This window comes from Nelumbo lutea, chromosome 1 (genome assembly GCF_056320005.1).
Source record: "Nelumbo lutea isolate HS-2025 chromosome 1, American lotus-T2T, whole genome shotgun sequence".
Lineage (NCBI taxonomy): Eukaryota > Viridiplantae > Streptophyta > Magnoliopsida > Proteales > Nelumbonaceae > Nelumbo > Nelumbo lutea.
Window position 1 is genome coordinate 45080666 of NC_142684.1, and position 22323 is coordinate 45102988.

Below are 22323 nucleotides of genomic sequence, written 5' to 3' on the forward strand. Positions count from 1 at the left end.
CTTACCAATAAGTAAGGGAGACAATATAGGTATATACCGCTCACTCAAACCCTCAAAGAACACTCAGACATCAGGATTAACACCACAGAAGCATATGTGAGTAGCATGCAATCGACCACCACGCTACAATGAACTTGCGACACACTGTCACCTCTACGATGAACTCACAATACACGAAGCAAAACCACGATAAACTCATGGTCTGCCGAGCCCAATCAACGCTTGAACCTAAAAAAACCCCACAGGGACCCTCTCAAAGGACCCAAGCCCACCTGAGCATGCGATGATGAAACTATGCCCGCTACAATGTGCGATGAACTCATAGCTTGCGAGCCCACTCTTGACGACGGGTTAGAAGGGACATTAGGCTGAGCCCATGGCGAAGCCCGCATGTGCCTGGACGCACATGGACCCACGATAGCAAAGCACCCTATGAGCCGCCACGTGGAATTGGAAAAGCACCGATCACCGAACAGTGATGTCACCATTGCCACATAAGACTAGTTATAACGTGCAAAAAGGTAGTAGCACACGTGAGTAATGAAAGATTTCGAGGATAAGGAAAGGCAATCCCTGAGAAGATCCTCATGAAACACATGGTGATACCTCAGTAGTGCATCCAATAATTGATAATGAATCAAATATTCTCTTCCCCGATATGGAGCGAATATCTTCATCTCCTACCTTTTAGGATCTTGGGATCCCATCCATAAATAGGGATCCTCCTCATATCAGAAATTATCCGATCCCAAGCAATCTATTGCCTAGTATTCCTGAGTTATCCCCATTTCCTGCATCCTCAACCCAAAGATCCTCACTTCCCTGTCCACAAGACCCTTCTCTCTCTTTCAAAGAAACCGATTCCTCAACCCAGCCTTACCCCGCCTACAGTTGGCAATCTGTTAACCTTTAGTAGTCTCTCACATGGATATGCACCCAATACGGTAGCAGAGTTGGTTACCAAGAGACCAATCAACCATTGAACTAATGTTAGTTTGTAAAATGCTCAAGGGATCAAGTTAATTTCTGTTTCGAATTTTCATGAGGTTGGGAAGTGTATTGGCAGTCAAATGTTTAAAACAAAATAACTAAAGATTCAAAATGTCCAAGAAAAAAAATTGATTAGATTGAACTGTGAAAATTTGTTATGTTCAAGTTTCGATTGTCATACCATACGTACGTGTATTGTTATAGGCTCCGGTTATATTTCAGTTATATAAGATGGCCTTCTCCCTCATGGTTGAAAATGCAGGCAACCTTCGTCAACAGGAGAAAGCAGCAGTAAAATTCACCCACCAGAAAGTTCATCTTCTTCGGAGACTTCAGTGAGAACCTCATCTATTATAGAAAGCCATACAATTTGCATTCAAATGTTTTTGGATGATCCCGTGGGTGAACTTTGCCTGGTTTTAGGGGTAGGGAAATTTACAGAGAAGGGAATGAGCCAGAAGTCTGATTGGGAAAATCCGTAAACTTAAAAGGTTTTCCAATGATATTTTAGTAAATTTATACCTCAATAGATAGATAAAAAAAAGGGTGAAGAAATAGATGCACTACCGTCTACCGTCTACAAAAGGGAGGGTAACTGCATGATTTTTTAAAACTACAAGGGTGGTATTTGTTAAAGCCAAAATATAGGAGAGGCTACCTCAGGGAGGTTTTTACATTTTATCCATTTTAAAAATATTTAACAGAATTATTCCATGAAACTAAAATGCCAATCAACGGGGCAAAGTGTTGAAATCCAAAATTTTAGATGAATTTTTGTCACAAAATAAATTGGAGACATTTTAGTGAAAATCAACGCTAAGGCTCATGCCATTCATAAAAACACATATAATTGTAAATCTCATCTATTTTATTATTATTGGTATGTAGCATTATCATTAATTTCACAAAAATTATTATATTCAATTAATCCTTTCTCGTTTAAGTGTCACTACCCTAAAATAAAGGACGGTTGTAATTTTACCCAAAAAATTAATATCCAACCTCAATTAAAATTTTTCGATTCTTCAATCCCTTTATTTATTATTTATTTATTTGATATTCAATCCCTTTATAGAAACTTGCACAAGACACAACTTATATAAGCACTTTTGCATATAAACACTTTAACATACCTTTGATATCCAGAGAGTTCTTTTCTTATTTCTTCTCTTTTTCTTTTCCTCTTTTTTTTTTTCAATCCAATTACGTCTCTGATGATTAATACACCCTCAGTGCTATCTAGAATTCCAGACAACTCTATTCTAGACAACTCTATTGTCTAGAGTAGACTGTAGAGTAACTATGTTCGCTTTATTAGCATTAATAATCCAACAACCTGTCTACCATCTAATGTACATCAGGCAATCAAATTTTTAACAAGGACAATTTTGTAAAACCCAAAATGTCCCATTACTAGACAAGTAGACAGTAGACACAATGACCCAGTCTTTGACTAACATTCTCGTCCTAATATCCCTAATATTAATTAATTATTTAATACTCAATAATCGACACGTGTAAAAACTTCTCAAATCTGTACTTAAAGATATACTTGCACGCTGCCTGTCTCCGCCATCAACCTTATCCACAACCGAATATTCAAAAATAATAAAAAATAATAATTTCCTTTTCCTAGTATTAAAATTTATATTTATTTTCTTCTACTACAAATCTCGCAGCACCCAAACCGATCAAACAATAACCAAATACACTCTACAGAAAAAGTCCTGTCAACTTCGCCACGACACCACATCAAGCGTTCCTTCACATCACATCAGGCTCAAAACCGTACACGTCATCTCACAAACAATACCCTTGATTAACTCTACGTGTCATCGCCCTCAAGATTGAGACATTGAGTCTATATCGGTCCCACCTTCTCTTTTGTCCTCTTCCCTTGCTATCGTGCGCCGCAAACCTTACGCTGGCATCCGCCGCGTATGATTTCTCTCTCCATTCCTCTGACAGACGAACCAGATTTTTCTTAAAAAAATTATTGTTATTATTTTATCTTGTCCGAGTTGTCGCCGGCAGGACGAAACGGCCGCCGGTACCGTCAGACACGGCGTCGAATCCCACGGACCTGCACTGTGCGGCGAATTTGTCAAAGCCGGCCGGGAATGCCGCCGACGCCGGGACCTGATTAACTGTTCTCTTGTACGGTCCGAACCATTTCGCTTGCATGTAACGGTTCTTTCTCCATGGAGGAAGATGAAGCCCCTTGCTCTTCAGTGATCTCTTCGCTGCATCGCACATTAGCCTCACGATACGCCTCATCTGCTCCGATCTTCCCACGTAAACTCTCGGCAGCAGCTCTAGGAGCTTCTCGTAATGCGCCGTTGGCCTCGCGATCTCGAACTCACCGGCGAAATCCACGTCCACGAAGTATCTCTGCTGCTGCTGACTCGCAGAGCCTTCCGACCTGACTACGTCGATAAACTCGTAGCTCCCGGCAGTCACCCCGCCGGAGCTGTCCCATTTCGTCTTGCAGATCCCGGCATTGTAGCCTGAATCCCGCAGATAAACCATAACCTGCCGACGGAAGGCCACCTTATTCGGTCTCAAGCAAGAGAACATCTCCACCGCTTTGGAGACAGTAGAAACAAGCAGCAACCGAAACGAATCCCCACTGTCGACCATCATCGCATTCTCCAGATCCTCGATCACATCCGTCCGTTCACTGGCGGAGAAATCATGATCCGAGTCGGACCGATCCTCCTGTTGCCGGACCTCAGCGTTATCTTCCAAGAAGCCATAAACTAGGTCGGAGAGACAAGGAGAGACATCACCCTCGTGTTCACTTCCGCTACTAACATAGCTGGTATTCCGGTGATCTCTCCCGCACAAACAATTTCTCACCTCGTCATTGAGTGGATCGGTAACCCGCTTCGTTCGAACGAAAACCGCCATTTCTCTCCACAAAACCCGAGATATTGAGAAGAAGCGCAGCTCTGCGATCACAGTCGCCTTATTGAAGCAGCGATGGTCACATTTATACGACAGAATGGGCTCATAAGTCATAAATTAGCCCAAACATCTCATAAGCCGATTTTTGGAATTTTTAGCGAATATTCGTTAAAAAGGGTTTTCGAAAAAGCAAGTCTTCGCTGCTAACGGACTATTAAACTGGTAGACTGGTAATAAAGCCATTTGCCTTCGAGGGGATATAAGGATATACCGGTCGAATCGGCCAAATCAGGAGTACACGTGGCGGTATATCCAACGGCACCATGCTTTATTCTTCTCGTACGTTTATGGTTGACGCGGAAGACTGTTATATTTTTAATCAACAACCAATGTTTTATCAACAACCAATGTTTTATCAATCAGGGCAAATTACCCCGTAAGGTTTAGATAGTTGACTAATTATATTTTTATTATTTTAATATTGTCTTAATGTTTCTGATCATTATTGTTATAGTTAAACAGTAACGGAAAAAAGTAAAATGACAAATTTGTTCTTCACTGTTTTTAAAATTTTCAAAATAAACCCAACTCCTTCTATGCTCGTCTTTCTGATGGTATGGAAATTTATCAGAGATTTTAACAAAAAACTTGAATTTACGAGCGAATACATCTGATGGCGTTCATGGAGGTATCGCAACCCAAGCGGATGCATCTGTGCAGGTCCCAAATCTAACTACTTGGGCAGGAAAACGTTGTCCACCCAGTTTCCATCTACTAATAAGGTCTGATACCTTGGATGAATTGAAGGCGTTGCTTGAATCACAATATGAGATGGAATATCCGTTCTTATAATATGGAAATGGCCCATTAATGCTAAAATTTGCCGCAGACATTCCGGTGGTTGGCGTGCAACAAGTTACCGATGTATCACGGTAAGAGACTTGCCACAGATGAGCAAAGATTTTGATAATCAAAAGTTTGCGAAACCCATAATTTCTACCTTGGATCTGTCCAAAAGCATTTCGCTGCTGAAGAGATTTATTTTATGGTGCTGACTAAAACGAAGGAAATTGCTGAGGCGTTCTTGGGTCAGACCATCTTTTGAACCTCGATCCGAAGTGAAGGCCCTTTGCCAGAGACACCCATCTAGGTGGAGGGGACAACCTGAAAACACATCGCCAGAGACACCCATCGTCGGAGACAACCTCAAAACACAGAACAATAAAACCTAAGTGTCAGGGACAAAAACTCAACGATGAGGGACTTGCTTGAAGAGGAGAGGTATAAAACATAAAGAACTGATAAAAAGTGATGTAGTCTTGGTCTTGGCTAAAGCTTGGAACAGACGTTGGAGTTGGCGAGACAAGTTCGAATCTTGCCCTAATTTGCAAAATCTGTGACATGGGTGCGGAGCCACAAGGAGCAACCTTCGAGCCTGTACTCCTTGTAGCTCCTGCCTAGTGCAATGTAGCTGCCGTCAGGCCTGATGACGACGAAAACTGGGACAAACAGAGCGAGGAGGAGCACGATGAGGACAGCCATGCAAAAGATGTAAAAGGCCAGGAGGCACTGGCAGCTCCAGTAGGCGCCGACGAATCCGGTGAGATGTACAAGAAAGATGAGGACCACCAGCCACCAGAAATAGTGGATGCACTCATTGTCCGGTTTGAAGGCTAGCTAGATTCCGGCGCCGATATTGGGAATTGAACAGAGGAGAGTCAGAAAGTTCAGGATAGCTACGTACGATGTTGTCACTTACTATCATGGCGGGTCTTTTTCTCTTCGAATTATATCACTGTAATTCAAAGAAAGAAAGGAAACCGGGGACTTGGTGATGCAAGAGAACAGAGAAGTAAGTCAATGGAAGCCCGTCGGAAGCCATTCTCCCGGCTGTTGCTGCTACTGTTACCTGAGTTTGAACTCACATCCTTTCGTTTTTTGCTTTACCTCCAACGATTTTTTACATTTCGAGTTTCTGGAGACTCATCGCTTGACACAGTAACTCGGACGAGCATTTGGTCGTCGCCGTACAATGGCAGCTTCCTTTTGCTCCTGAAGGCAATGGTGGCCGGTGGTGTTGGAGGGGTAGTATTGGATTTTAAAAATATTTTGACGGAACATTAACGAACGTTAATAACAGTGGTAGAATTAATCAATTGTCTTTAGAGGTATTTTAAGATAAAAATCAAACAGTAAAGATTAAATTAGTCAATTAATTAAATTTTAGGAATAATTTAAAAAATTTGCTTTATCATTTATCACTTTTTCTTATGGTTGTAGCCAAGCTTATTGGCAAGTGATGGGTGCGCACCGTGCTCGTGCGGTCGTAGAAGATTTCGTGGTTGGCTTTGGCTCATGTCCCTTGGTTTCCAGGAGGGACAACGGGGGCAAGGGGCCAAGCGTATACGTTGTAGAGGTAAAGGGCTGGCCGCTGGCCGAAGACGTTAGTCACGTTATCAGGACGTGACAGCTTTCCACGTGTCAATTTTGAAGAGGAAAATTTCCTTTTCTTGCCTCAGGTTAGGTTTCTTCTTGTGGATAAGCATCTAACACGTGGAAATACATTTTTAATGGCTTGTTATACATATCATACTAATTCCCACGTGGCAAATACATCAGGATTGAAATTTGAGAACATGCGAGTGGTCTCCACTCTCCAGTTAATAATGAAAGGTTTGATTTTCTGATGCTGCCACACTGTATCTATCACCACCTATCACGAGGTCTTTCTCATATCCTATCCATCATCGGTTGGAGATTTCGTCCTGTGCACTGAAACGCAACCCGACATTTTCTTGCTTTTACCGTTCTTTCCGAAGGCTAAAACAAATGTATAATTATTCCACTCTTTTTTCCCATTTTAATTTTTTTTGTTGATTTTATTAATTTATTTGTACTGATAATCTGAAAGGGTTTAAGAGTTTGGATTTGTTCCCTTGCACTCCACACCTGCCCATAATACATCCTAGTGGTGTCCATGAAAATATCGAAAACCCGAATTAAATCGAGAAAACCGAACCGAAAAATACGGTTAATCAAATCGACTGATTCGGTTATAGTATTTTTGAAAAATTGAAGGATCAGTTCAATTTTTGGTTAATCTAAAAAAACGGTGGTTAATCGAATTGATGGATATATATATTTATATGTATATTTTACATATATTTTTAATATATGTTACATATTTTTTATATATTATATATAAATATATATTCATTATATATAAATATATACATATATTATATTTATAATAATCTATTTATAAATATATTATATATATTATATATTTTTATAATATTTATAATATATTATATATTATATATTATTTATTATTTATAATATAATATTAAATATTATACATATATTTATATTATATATATTATAAATATAAAAAATCAAAAAATCGAAACCAATGGACCGATTAACTGGTGGTACTGGTTCGGCTTACAAAATTTGCCTATGGTTTGGTTAACCGAATCGTGGACACCCCTAATACATCCCACTCATCTATTCGGAATTTCTCCCCATGCCACTCCTCTATAAGTAGCTTTCAAAAAACTAAATTTGCAAATAATAATGATTGGAATGAGATGAGGTAAATTTGGAGAATTCGGATTAGCTGAACAGGATGGTTGTTTGACAACTGTGGAACCAATGACGAGATTCCATGTCATAAAAGATGAGGGCCTTATATATAAATACTAACGAAAAACCTTATAATTTGTTCCAAAGTCTGCTGGACAATCATCACATTCAGCCAAGTCTTGGTCAAATTTAAGGATCATTGTGCCCTATAGAAACAGAAATGGAGTTAGGATTTTTAGTGTCAATGGAGTTCGAGGCGGAAAGGAGACAGGATATTTGAATTCAGGGTTAGAGACGAAGCATACAAAAGAGGAAATTATTGATATGGTGCATGCATATAAGACTTTTGGCACAAACACCGAGAACTGAGTTCTGGTCTCCTGCCACACAAATTCTGCCCACGTTTATAGCAGCCACACATGGAGAACATCTCAACCTCTGCATAATATTACGCAGGGCGAGATGTTCCCAATTCACGGAGGTAATGTATTGTGGGCAGACGTTGGCAGGAGATTTGGAGTCGCGATAACTTGCCTTTCTGCAATTGAATTGGAATCGAAAGGTGCTTTACCACCAGTTCAATGTACGTAACATTGAGGGGTTTGGCATATGATTCCACTCGATCCAATCATGTATTGTTAATTTGATCAAAATTATATTATCTAGTTAGTCAGTATGTGGCACTAAGCTTTTCAACCAGCTTAGCTCGGTTTCAGCCAAGCTTGAGTTTGAGATCGAGCCCAATTCAGTGGCTCGATTATTAAACGAGCTGAGCTCGAGCCTACTAGAGCTCGGCTCGTGAGGCTCACAAAATGGTTTGAATATATATATATATATATATATATATATATATATATATATATATATATATATATATATATTTATATAGCAAAATGGTTCGAATATATATATATATATATATATATATATATAATAAAATTATAAAAAATAATGTATATTGATGGAGGGTGATTTGACCCGACCTCCTGAGAAGGTGACACATGGACATGACTCAGCACAAGCGACAGCTCAGCATAACAGCTTGGTTGCGACTAAGTAACAAGCTCGCAGGACATCTCGCTACATTATAGCTTGCCATAGGATGAGAGAGGACCCCCGATGTACTAAAAGGGAATACTCCAAGACAAGTCTATCCCAGCTCGCGAGCTAGGATAACCAGCTCACCCCAATACTTAGGCAAGAAGACTGCTCCAAATGCAACCTCAAGCGGAATCACCTCGGGACACATCCAGGAGCTCCCTACAAGGCAGCTTGTAACAAGATAACTCGCTACAAAGTAGCTCGCTACTAAGCGACACAACATTTCCAGGAAACTTCTATCTAACAAAATTGCACCCATCAGACTGCTCCTGACTGGCGACACAGTCCCTGCCAGTCCGGCAGGCTGCACCCACGTCTCTCGACAGGTGGTGGCGTGTCTGTCTTTTCCAGGACGTGTCACTCATCCGATTGGGTAGTACTCTACAATGGTTACCTGCGCAGACCTGGCAAATAACGGCTGTGATAGAGGTCCAGTGGCGGTTATGCCCGATTTGACAAGAACGCCCATATTTAAGAACCCTATGATCGAAGGAGATAAGTACCTTGTATCTTGCATCTTGTACCTTGAGTTAATCTCAAGTATTCATTGATCTAGCGCCACCCACACTCTTAGCTCTTTTCTGCATTCCTCAGGTGTTCTAACTTAAGCATCGGAGTATTCCCACCGGGCAAGTCCCTCGGGAATCCTTCACCGTCTCCTTCTCAAGTACCGTCCATCACCAGCTAGGAGCAAGTCAGCTGCTAGTTAGGAGTGCCCGGATCGTGCAGCATCCTTTGGCGTCGCCTATGGGAATCGCTTCAAAAAGCCTTCCTCTAATCTCCACAACTCCTTCTCAAAAAAAAAACTCAACATTCATGGCTTTCTCCAGTAATGTTGGGCGTGTTGCCTACCAGAATTCTCTTGGGGAACAACCTCAGCTCCCCACTGTCTGCATCGGACAGTTCACCATCCCCCTCTCCGCGGATGGAATTCCCAACTTGAACGTGCCTCACACAGCGGCACCTGTGAACGCTCCACTCCCTTTCGTGGTTGGAGCAACCTTAATTGAACCTTCCGTTGTTCCCCCAGTGAGCAACCAAAACTAGCTTGAAGACCTAGTGCAATGCATGCGAGCCATGCAAGCTCAAATGCAACAGTTTCAGTAGTTTCAACTCTACTAGCAGCAAGTGTTGCATCATGTTTCTCAGGACCAGTACGAACAACAATTCCCTTCACCACGTCAAGCCTAGCAGCTGCTTCCCCCTTGGCATCCTGCCTCGAAGCAGGCCAAGCCCTCCCGCCAAAGCGAACGTCCTCACTAGGGAGAGGCCTCTCAAACCCAGAATCCTTCCAAAAGCCAAGCCTCATCCCGCAACAGGAAGGAGAGACCAATCACCCCCACCTCACAGCCTGCGGGCAGGTCGGGGGCCTCCCAGCCGGTCAGGCCCGCATCACCTCAACACTCTCAATTCGAGCTCCTGCTCGCAGAAAACCAGTTCGAGGTCCTAGCCACCGACTACGGGTAGGGCCCTTCGGTTCACAGCTATCATCAGTAGCCCGAGCCCATCGAGCTCGGTAACACTGAAGCTAGTAGCACCAATGCCGAGTCGACGAAGCAACAGCGAAGGCGCCGACAAGCTCGTTGAACCGCCACCCGCGTCCTGCCCGAGCTCAAGGGTAAGAAGGAGGTAAGCTCAGATGAAGTGAAAGCTACTCCTCTCCTATTGGTCCCTTCCCCCCTGTCATTAGAACTTCTTGCGGTCCCTATGCCGTAGGATTTCAAGCTCCCTACCCTGGATAAGTACGACGGGTCCTTCGATCCGAACGACCATGTGGATGCCTTCCAGTCCCAGATGCACCTCGCAAGGGCTAGTGAATCCTGTATGTATGTGGCTTTCTCCAACACCTTTAAAGGGGTGGCCCACACATGGTACCAAAACCTTGCGCCCGAATCGATAAGAAGCTGGGCGTAGTTCGTGCAAATCTTCACCTCCCACTTTGTCACCAGCAAGAGGTGCCTAAGAACTCAAGAGAGCCTCCTTGGCATAGTCTAGAAGGAAGGGGAGTCCATTCGGAGTTATATCAAGCGGTTCAATGATGCTTGTATGCAAATACCCGATCTGGACCCCACAGTTCGTCTCACCGTGACCAAGCGAGGCATTACTCATAAAGAATTCAAGTGGCATGTGGTAGTTAACCAGCCCAAGACTGTGACCGAGTTCCTCAAGCTCGCGGATCAGTTTATAGGGACCGAGGAGGAAATCAACTAAAAGAGAACAAGCGTGCCCAAAAAGAGAAAGAGGGAAGGCAAGTCCTCGATTCAAGGGGACGGTAAAAAGAAAAAAGACCCAGCTCGGGGGGCAAGGCCGAATCAGCCCTTCCAAGCTTCAGCAGTAGAAAGAACAGACTATATGCCCCTGAACGCGAAGCGGGCCGAGATCCTTATGGCAATCAAGGACACCCCGTATGTGAAGTGCCCACCTCGGCTGAAGGCCGATCCTAGTGTAAGGAATAAAAATTTGTATTGTAGTTTCCATAAAGATCACGATCATAGCACCGCAAATTGTAAAAACCTCCGCGACGAGATAGAGGAGCTCATCCGTCGCGGATACTTGAAAAATTTTATAAAAAATAATAATAATAAAGAAGGTTGGCAGGGGGAGCAAAATAGAGATGCTCCCGAATCCAGCAGGCAGGCAGAGCAACCGCAGAGGCAGCCCCCGGAAGAGAGACCAGTTCAGGGGACTATCCATGTAATCGTTGGAGGTTTGATTGTCGCAGGCTGTACCACAGCTGCAGCTCGAACATTAGCTCGCGAGGCCGCCAAGGAAGAACAAAACCCGCTGAAGCGGCCAAGGACGGAAGGTCCAATCTTCTTCATAGAGGACGATGCGCGCGGGGTCCACTACCCCCATGATGATGTGCTCATCATAAAGGTAAAAATCAATGACTTTGAAGTTAGACGTGTCCTTGTCGACTCCAGCAACTCGATGGATATCCTCTTCAAAACAGCATTCGACCAGCTCCAGCCCCAAGAAAGCGACCTGAGGCCCATGAACACTCCCATGGTAGGCTTCATTGGAGAGGAAGTCATGCCCTTGGGAAGGATTACAGTACTTGTGGAAGTCGGCACCTGGCCTAACATTGTGAGGCTCAATCACGACTTTTTAGTGGTCGCAACCCCCTCCCTATACAGCACCATAGTAGGTCGGCCAATCACCCATGCCCTATGTGTAGTGGTCTCTACTTACTACTTGGCGATGAAGTAGTGCTATGTCGGCGCCCTCGAAGGGAAAGCCAAGGTAGCCGATGACCTCGAGCTGGAATGACCTGCGGAGCAGTGCGAGAGCGAGCTGCGCCCACAGAAGAGACTGTCTCCATCCTAGCATCGGTGAAGAATCCAGCTCGGACACTTCAGATCGACGCTTCTGAAAGAATGGTAGGATCCATCTAGTGGACGCCAAAAGGGTTGCGGAATGGGTGGGGGAATTTCAAAAATTTTCCTACCTTCTCCCAATTGGGAATCATATTCCCTAAATTTAGAATACAATATTCAATGATCCTACTTGAACCATGATCGAACCAGATTTGAACCAAAAATAAGAAGGGAGGAATATACCTGATCCGGAGAAGCAGTATCTCCTAAAGTTGGTGTTCACGCCCAAAGAAGACACCAAGATTTGCTCCTGCTGAAGATGACACAACTATGGGTGGAACGAAACCAGTAGAGTGCGTCCTACACACTAGATCCTTTGCAAGAATCCTCTGGAAACTCTGAACACCGAATCTTTTTCAATCTTTTCTACAAAACTGATGTCAAGAACTGATTTCTTGACTTCTTTCTTCTTCAAAGATCAAATCTTGCAAGATGAAATGGCGGCGGCTGGAGGAGAACTCCAAGGACGAAGATGGCTGAATTGCTTTTCTTCTCTCTGGAATGTGAATGAGATCTAATCTCTGTTCATAGAAAGCTTTCTTGCTTTCGCCAAAACCCCTGTATGAAATCTGATATTGATTTCTCTTAGGTTTCTCCTCTTTTCTTCTTGATTAAGAAACCTCCTAATTAGGAGTTATCCCAATCCAAATCAGTATTTGGATAGGGGATGATCTTAATCCTATCTGCAGATTAAGTTAGCTTACTTCTGATCTTATCAGGAGGTTACCAGATTCAAATCTGATTTGAATTTGGTCTCCCAGAGTGGATAAGGTTAAAGGCCCAATACTTTTACTAACATTAATCTCAGATTCGCCCCATAGATGGGTGATCATATCAACCCAGCTCGAAATGAGCTTTTGGCCCATTAAGTGTTTAGTGCTTAACTAGTTTCCAATCTACTGCCCAGTTGGGCTTCTTTGTATGGCGTGGGACCCAAGCATTGATCTACACACCAGCCACATGGGTTTGGTCAAGCCTTTATTACAAGGCCCAGCCGAATTCACTGAAAAGCTCAGTGAACCCTTGAGCCCATCACATGGACCCTATGGGCCCACACTTACATTAAGTGGTCCCTGGGCCAAGCCATTTTATAGAAACCTAGGGACTGTGGGCAGGTGCAAGATTAGCCCATTAGGTACTATCTTAAATGGTCTTACACTTAACCTTTCAGCCCTTAATGATCAAGCACTACTCGACAAGAGAGGACCTCTCCCTCGGCTGTAAGGAACAGTGCCGCACTCTCCACTCACATGGATCCCAGGAATTTTCGAAACCATACATATATATATATATATATATATATATATATATTAATTTTGCAAAACAAAATTCCAACGATTGAAATCAACTGCTGGCAGTTTGGTTGCCATCAGAGAGAGTGCATTCTCGATCATTACCCTTGTCCGACAAAGGGGTTGATCCTATCACTATGATCACCCACTCAGATAAATTCTCAAACTATCCCAACATACCCAAGTTTTGATCCCCATCTAAGGATCTCACTGATTGGCATATCAAAGACAACCTGATCCGACACCTAGTGAAGTGTCATAATCGATTCTAGGGGTTAGGTGTAATTTTACAGTTTTGCCCATCTATCTCCAAGGTCCAGGGCAATACTGGAAATTTGGTCCGGTTCAAGGATTCGAGTAATCTCATACAGCATGTGCCTTGGGTCTTACCCTGGTGGCCGAGACAGGCCATCCCAACACTTGGTGGCACACCAGTATCAGCCTTGGAAGGATAAATCTCCCCAGACTTATCCAATGACTGTGAACATTTAAAACTAACACGAGTCTCTATAAGTGTCTAGTTTTAGGGTCTTACACAGAATTATACCCAACAACATGAATCAAACATGCACTTTATTTATTTACACTAAATGTCAAAAGTACATCAAATCGGATTGAAGCTAAGGGCATACAAAACTGTTTAACAACTTCCATAGAAGAGCCCCTGCGATCTCAATTGGTACGCTTCTTACTTGAAAATTTAGATGTTTTTGCATGGTCCGCGGTAGAGATGCCTGGTGTAGACCCCAACATCATAACTCACAAGCTTAATACTGGTCCTATAGTTAGGTCCATTAGACAGAAGAAATGCAACTTAGCCCCAGAGCGATGGAGGGTAGTCGACGAGGAGGTCGGGAAGATCCTTGCAGTCGACTTTATTAGGGAAGTCCACTACTCGAGCTGGCTGGCCAACCCCGTTCTGGTAAAAAAGGCTAACAGTAAATGGCGCATGTGCATCAACTACACCGACCTGAATCGAGCTTGCCCAAAGGACTGCTTCCCACTCCCTAGAATCGACCGTCTAGTGGACGCGACCTCAGGACACGAGTTGCTGAGCTTCCTAGATGCCTATTCGAGCTAGAACAAAATCAGGATGGACCCAGCTGATGAAGAAAAGACTGCCTTTATAACCGAGCTTGACCTGTACTGTTACAAGGTCATGCCCTTTGGGTTGAAAAATGCTGGGGCAACCTTTCAGTGACTTGTGAATAAATTGTTTGAGCCATTGATTGGTAGAAAAATAGAATGCTATGTAGACGACATGGTCGTCAAGACCCAATTTTCGCATGATTTAAGACTTGCATTCAGTTTTCGAAATTTAGCGTAGGTTTAACATGAAATTGAATCCGAATAAGTGTGTCTTCGGTGTTACCTCTAGTAAATTCCTAGGGTACATCGTTAACCGACGCGGCATTGAAGCCAACCCGAATAAAATAAAGGCCATCCTAGACATGAGACCACCCCGAAAATCAAAGGAGGTTCAGAGGCTGGATGGCCGAATAGCTGCTCTGAGCCGCTTCATGTTCATATCGGTAGACTATTGCCTGCCTTTCTTCAAAGAAATTAAGAGCACCGAAGAATGATAGCTCGCATTTGACGAGCTCAAAAAGTACCTCGCTAGTATACCGGTCTTGACCCGGCCCGGGGAGGGCGATGTTTTAGAGTTGTACCTCTCGGCAAGTGACGAGGTGGTAAGCTCGATACTGATAAAAGAGTCAGATCGGGTCCAACGATCTATCTACTATGTTAGTAAAGTATTGCAGGAAGTAGAGATGAGATATCTAGAGATAGAAAAGTTGGCCTATGCACTAGTTATTGCAGCCCGGAAGCTTCGTCCGTACTTCCAATCTCACATTGTCATCATCCTCAGCAACAAACCTCTGAAGCAAGTTCTACTTAAGCCCAAGGTCTCCGGTAGACTAATGAAGTGGGCCATTGAGCTCAGTGAATACGACCTCCAATACAAGCTATGAACTTCTATCAAGGCCCAAGCATTAGCAGACTTCATCGCGGAATGTGCTTTCAGCTCTGAAGTCCCCAGGTTGAGCACGAGGCCCCCAGCTCGGGTGAGCCCGAAGCTCCTAGGCCGGTTGAGATCGAGCACCGTGGGGTAGTAACTAGTGCGGCATCTCTCCCAGTTAGGCCAAGCGCAAACTAGGATGAGGAGCCTTGGATCCTTCACATAGATGGCTCCTCAAACCAATAGGGCAATGAAGCTGAAATCGTTCTGTATGGCCCAAGTGGCACAAAACTGGAGTATGCACTACGCTTCGATTTTGCGCCATCCAATAATGAGGCGGAGTACGAGGCATTAATAGCCAGGCTAGCTCTAGCCAAAGAAGTGAAAGCCAAGTATATCGTCATATGCAACGATTCCCAGCTCGTGGTCAATCAAGTCACAGGAGAATACGAAGCTCGCGAACCAACTATGATTCCCTACTTGGCCAAAGTAAGAGAGACTCTACTCAACTTCCAGTCACACTTCATCAAGCAAATCCCAAGATCGAAGAATGCTGAGGCCGATGCCCTATCCCAGTTAGCCAGTACCAGTGATAATACCATGAGAACCATGTACATAGAGAACCTGCCTCGGCCTAGCATTCTCGGGGGGGGGGGGGGCAGAGGAGGTTGCTCCTGTCGTTCAAACAGAGCCGAACTGGATTGATCCGCTCGCGAGCTTCTAGCTACATGGGACAATCCCTGTAGACCTTAACGCCGCCAGAAGGGTAGAACGTCAAGCGGCCAAATACGTCATGATTGATAAACGACTGTATTGAAGATCTTACACGCTCCCCTACCTGTGCTGCTTGCATCTTTTTGAAGCCGAGCTCATGCTCTGCGACACTCATGAGGGCTTGTGTGGCGGACACTTGGGGGGCAGGGCCCTCACCCAAAAAGCATTACGATAGGGGTACTACTGGCCAATAATGAAAGCAGATGTGATCGAGCTCATCAGAAAGTGTGACAAGTGCCAGAAGCATGCCAATATCCACCATCATCCCGCTGTCGACCTCAAGTACCTCACCAGCCCTTGGCCCTTCACACAATGGGGGATTGATATACTCGGACCGTTTCCACTAGCGACGGGCCAGAGGATGTTATTTCACCAAGTGTGTAGAAGCTGAACCTCTCGTAACAATCATAGCTTGGAACATATAGAACTTCTTTTGGAAAAATATAGTGTGCCGCTTAGGGTTACCTTGGGTATTGATTTCTGATAATGGTAAGCAATTCAAAGACATTAAATTCCAGAGTTGGTGCTAAGACATGGGAATTCGGTAGAACTTTACCTCAGTCGCACACCCTCAAGCAAATGGTCAAGCGGAAGTCACAAACAGAGCTATCCTTCGCGGACTGAAGGCACGACTTGACCGAGCTAAGGGACTATGGGCAGATGAGCTACCTAGTGTACTATGGGCTTATCGGACCACAGTGAAGACCGCCATAGGCGAAACCCCCTTCAACCTTACCTACGGCACTGAAGTAGTCATGCCAGCCAAAATCGAGGTTCCCTCGCTACGACTAGAAGCGTACGATGACAAAGCAAATGTAGATGAGCTACGCACTAACATCGACCTCCTTGATGAAGTACAGGACCTCGCATATATTAGGACAGCATCCTACCAGCAAAGAGTAGCTCGGTACTATAATGCCAGGGTCAAGAAGCGAAACCTCTGTGTCGGTGACTTGGTCCTTCGTAGAGTTATGGTGCCTAAGCCCAGTGTTGGTAAGCTCGGGCCAAATTGGGAAGGACCCTACCAAGTAAAGTGAGTGCTCGGGGAAGGAACATACGAGCTCGAAACCCTAGAAGGTAAACAAGTACCTTGGGCATGGAATATCGTCAACATAAGGTAGTATTACCTATAACTACTGAGTAGACCACGAGTCAAAATGCTGATCTAACGCAGACCTCGGCGCGATAAGACTCAGTTGCCTCTATGGCATGGGCGAATTACTGAGTAGACCATGAGTCACTCTCAGAGCCTAAGGGCCGAAATGCCGAGCTAATGTAGACCTTGGAGCAATAGGACCCAGTCGCCTTCATGGGATGGGCAAACTCCAAGAGTGGACTATGAGTCACTCCCTCAGCCTAAGGGCTAAGACGCTAAGCTAACTAAGACCTCGGCACTGTGAAAGATCTAACCGTTTCATCGGCAATGGCTAAGTATTAATACCAAAGGCATAGGTAGCTCAGACGTGAGCCCTATGAAGTGTAGATTGCCTCGGTATACTAGTTGAACTTGATAAGGGATAGCTCGAGTTCACTATGATAACCATCTTGGGGTATACCATGAAAATGACCTAAAGTATGGAGGAATAGCTCGGGGTAACAACTACCGAAAGATCCTACACCGTACATGTAGCTCTAATAGCTTGTGTGATAAAATCACTTCGGTAGAAAGTAAAGAGCACACAATACTTAGTAAAAAAAAGATAAAACATTTCATTACTATAAACAAAAAACTGGGCTTAATAGCTTGGGAAAAGTTCAACAGAAAACAAATAAAAAGTAGGGCCCAAACGCCCAAAAGAGTTCATCAAAAAAAAAAAAGGAGAAGAGAGAGAGATATTCAAATCCAAGTTCTAACACCTGGGAACCACCAGAATCCATTCAGAAAAAGAAAAACAGAAGAACAGCAACTGGCCTCAGGGATCCACCGCCTCCACATCCTCGTCATCCTCTAGAGAGTCAGGCTCCTCCTCCTCCGTTAGGTCCGCCATATCTGGATCTAGACCCTTCACTATTGTGCCTTCTAGGTTGAGCCTAGAGAACTTCTTTCGGACCAGCCAACGACAGAGTTTAAACCCATAATGGTAGGAGCTCGAGCCGTACTCCACTTGGAGGTCATGGTACTCCTAGGAGTTCTTGAAGTCCCACACAGCCTTAGCTCGCTCAACCTCCACAATGGTGTCAAATTTCCGAGTCTGATCCTGATGTGTGGACTCCAAGTCCCAGATCTGCTGGCAAAGAAGCTCCCTCTCTGCTGCCACCCTCGACGATGCCTCCCGGTAGCAAGCGCTCTCCTCAGCTAGCCGGGCGATCTATGCCTCCTAGTCTCGAACGAGCAGTTCCTGGGCCTCGCTCCCCTTTCGAGCCTGAAGGGCTTCACCCCGGGCCCATTCGAGCTTGACCTAGAGCTTTTGCACGGTTGACCTCTGGGCGAGAGAATCACCAAAGTGAATGTTGGTTTGGAGGGCCATGGCATGGATGGTGGAGTTCACCTGCCAACAAAAGGCCAAGGTCAGAAAAGGAAAAAGAAGAAGGAAAAAGAGGAAAAAAGTAGTCACTTACCACCATGCAGTGAGCGGAGGCTAGCTTGGTGAGTTGCTTGGGGTCCATCCCTCCACAGCTGGCAACCTCCTCATGGGAGACTTCCTTCGGACTCCTTCGCGAAGCCACGGTGAAGTCAGTGACACTCTCCTAGTTCTTGGTAGGAAATCGCGAGAAATTGAAGGGGTGGGACTGCTCAGGCGGAGGGAACTGCCCTTTCGCCGGGAGCTCGGGCTCTTCTGTGCCACCTTCTATGGCTACCCCCTCGAACGGGACCGGTGGGACCTCAGGCGGTGGAGAAACAAAGGCTGGATCAGCAGCCTCGAACTCAGTGCTCCCAGAAGTGGAAGCTTGGTCAAGGCGCGACCTCTTCGCCCTGCGCTTCTGGTTACTGGACAGAAGGCAGTGTGCGTCTACACAAGACATGATGGCTGCTAAAAAATCATAGGGCATTAGTCTAGTAAAAAAAAAAAACTTTTTCTACAAGTCATTGCGCGACCTAAAAGGCAATCCACCAGGGCTTAGGTCGGCCTGCACGAGCTTGTCCTCAGACATGTAGTCCGACCAATGGAAGCCAACTGCTGCCCAAGATTGTAGTGTTTCTCGAACTTTGGGATCCAAGTCAACACCCGAATCCTGGATGGCGGCCCTCTAGTGAGTTGGGAAGGGCCACCCTTTGGGGTTGCAAACTATGAAATAGTCCCGCTTCCAGGCCGGGATCCTGTTCGGTAGCTCGTGTAGGAGCTTGAAGTCGGGACGGGGAGAAAAATAATAGGAATGCCTTTCTGGAGGCGCTCCGGGGGAGGCATTTTTAATAGAAAGATTGGTGGAGAAGATGTCAAGGTTAAGGGTAAGAAAGTTCTCATAAAATAAAGAGATAGTCCCAACTACATTTCGGATCGAGTTGGGGTGAAGCTGGTCAATAGTAACATTGAAGTGGTTCAAAACCTCCACTATCAAAGGATGCAGAGAATGACGAAGGCCAATGATGAGCTGTTCCTGGAAGATCATGATCTCGTCGGGACCGTGATCCCAAGGATAGTCACCAAAACGGAGACTGTAGACAAGGTCTCTGGGAAGGTTAAACTGAAGAACCAAGGTCCTGAGTCTCTCCATCAACATGGAGGAAGGACCGAAACTGTCTTGCTCACTACCCCGGGAGGTGAGAGCTGTCTTGCCAGAGGCCTCGTGAGCCTCCGGAGCCTACCCCCAAGCTCCCCTTGAGCTCAAGGGGGCATCATCTTAGTCACTGCCCTGGGGAAAGTTATTGTACGAGTTCCCAGACATACTGACAGAGTGATAAGACTCACCAGGGAAAGCTGAACCGGAAAGTTGGTGTGAACGGAAAGAGAGCTCATGCAGCTAGACGAAGATGCGACCCCAGAATCCGAAGGCAAGGCAAGTTGGTGTGAAGGAAATGAGGCCTGGGGCCCTCCTATTTATAGCCACTATGCCCACAAAACCAACAGCCTAGATTAAGGCAAATCAGACGGTTTGCAGTCAAGTTGACCGCACGTCTCCTAAAACTGAAATATGACTAGTTGCACGTTTTTCCACGATTAAGGTAATGCCGAATGCACAACTTCCAGAGATGAGAGTCGTTTTGGCGCGCCTTTTGGCATTTGAAAAGTCTTGACATCCACATGTGTATTTATTGCAATTGGTCAATCAAGTTTGAATTTCAAGTCAAATCCACCCGTCACACTCCATGAACTTCTCACGCTAGAGTAGAATCCTTAGCTCGAGGAGTGGGGGGCAATTGATGGAGGGTGATTTGACCCGACCTCCTGAGAATGTGACACATGGACATGACTCAACACAAGCGACAACTCAGCATAATAGCCTGGCTATGACTAAGTAACGAGCTCACAGGATAGCTCGCTACATTATAGCTCGCCACAGGATGAGCTCGCGATAGTGCGAGCTCGAGGACCCCCGATGTACTAAAAGGGAATTACTCCAAGACAAGTCTATCCCAATTCGCGAGTTGGGATAACCAGCTCGCCCTAATACTTAGGCAAGAAGACTGCCCCAAATGCAACACTCAAGCGGAATCACCTCAGTACACATCCAGGAGCTCCCTACAAGGTTGCTCGCTACAAGGCAGCTCGTAATAGGATAGCTCGCTACATAGCAGCTCGCTACTAAGTGACGCGACGTTTTCAGGAAACTTCTATCTGACAAGACCGTACCCGTCAGACTGCGTCACGTTTCCTAACTGGCGGCACAATCCCTGCCAATCCATCTTTTTCGGGACGTGTCACTCATTCGATTGGGTAGCACTCTGCAACGGTTACCTGTGCAGCCCTGGCAAATAACGGTTATGATAGAGGTCCAGTGGCGGTTACGCCCGATTTGACAAGAACGCCCATATTTAAGAACCCTATGATCGAAGGGGAAAGGTACCTTGTATCTTGCATCTTGTACCTTGAGTTAATTTCGAGTATTCATTGATCTAGCGCCACCCGCACTCTTAGCTCTTTTTTGCATTCCTTAGGTGTTCTAACTTAAGCATCGGAGTATTCCCACCGGGCAGGTCCCTCGGGAATCCTTCACCATTTCCTTCTCAGGTATCGTCCGTCGTCAGCTAGGAACTGGTCAACTGCTAGCTAGGAGTGCCCGGATCGTGCAACATCATATATATAATAAAAATATTATAGTTATTAATTTTTTAAATATAAAATAAAAAAATTATATATATAATTTTTATTTTATAAAATATATTTTCTAAATATTTTTATAAAATATAAAACATCCGAATTTAACCGAGTTTGAGCTTATGAACTTTTGACCGAATTTAACCGGTTCAAGGTTCAAGGTTCTTACTCGAACCAAACTCGAACTCAAGTTCGAACCTTGTAGAATAGTCTTGAGTCGAGCTTCAACCTGATATTATTCGGCTCGGCTAGGTTCAAATCCACCCCTAGTTGCACGTAATTTAAATCACTCGTGAGCTATAAGATTGAAGAAATGGATACAACCAAGTCCACGTGGTCAAGTTATGGGTGGCAATTAGCAAATCATGATTGGCCTAATTGTACGAGCAGAACTGCATGATTGGGACTATTGCAATTCCTCTTACAAAATCCCTGTAAAATAGGAAACAAAAACAATATTTAATAATGTGATATATATAGTTTATTACTTTATTCAGAGAAAAAAAGTAAAAATTTTAGTAGTTTTGTCTTTATATTCGGAACTATTAACAATGTCTATATGGACGGAATTACATCAATTAATTAATTGATATATTGGACAAAGACATGTGTGGTTGGTATGGGTAGAATCAAAATAAATGCATTGTCATATCAGATAAAGTTTGATAACGAAATTTGTTCAAAGAATGCAGTGATCTTAGAAGGGTAATCCCCAAAAGTTTTCAAGCAAAGCAGGATGATTTTAGGTAAAGCTAGAAAGCATAGATTAATAATGTAAAAGATGTTGATTGAATATACAAAACTTAATATGGTTGGGGTATTTATTTATAAACAAGAACTTGTTTATTTTGAACTAGATCAATCTATTAGGTGGGACCTATCTAGTGATGAGTCCTGATCTTTCATTTATTTCTTTTGAAGGACTACACAACCGGGGTAGCCCATCCCCAACCCCATATTGGGGTTATCCCATTCTCATCGTCATACCCTTAACCCCCTTCCCCCCTTCCCCCAACTCTAACCCTTGTGCTGGCGAGATTTGATGGATAGGAGTCTCCGCTACAAATATAGGAGATCTTACCAACTGAATCCGGATTAATTGATTGATGGTGATGATAATGATGATGATGATAAGTGTAAGG

General features: G+C 44.4%; 1 protein-coding gene and 1 pseudogene across 1 annotated transcript; both read right to left on the bottom strand.

The window, feature by feature from the left end:
• Positions 1-2997: 2997 nt before the first annotated feature.
• LOC148874484 (sulfate/thiosulfate import ATP-binding protein, putative (DUF506)) lies at positions 2998-3900 on the bottom strand. The gene has a single exon (XM_088961542.1). The coding sequence runs from the start codon at positions 3898-3900 to the stop codon at positions 2998-3000; it is 903 nt and encodes a 300-aa protein (XP_088817668.1).
• A 1232-nt stretch (positions 3901-5132) lies between these two features.
• LOC148874485 (tetraspanin-2 pseudogene) lies at positions 5133-5959 on the bottom strand (annotated as a pseudogene).
• Between the last annotated feature and the right edge of the window lie 16364 nt (positions 5960-22323).

Bases quoted from the DNA above. Each gene is read 5' to 3' on its own strand.
- LOC148874484 (XM_088961542.1), bottom strand. From the start codon at position 3,900: ATGGCGGTTTTCGTTCGAACGAAGCGGGTTACCGATCCACTCAATGAC.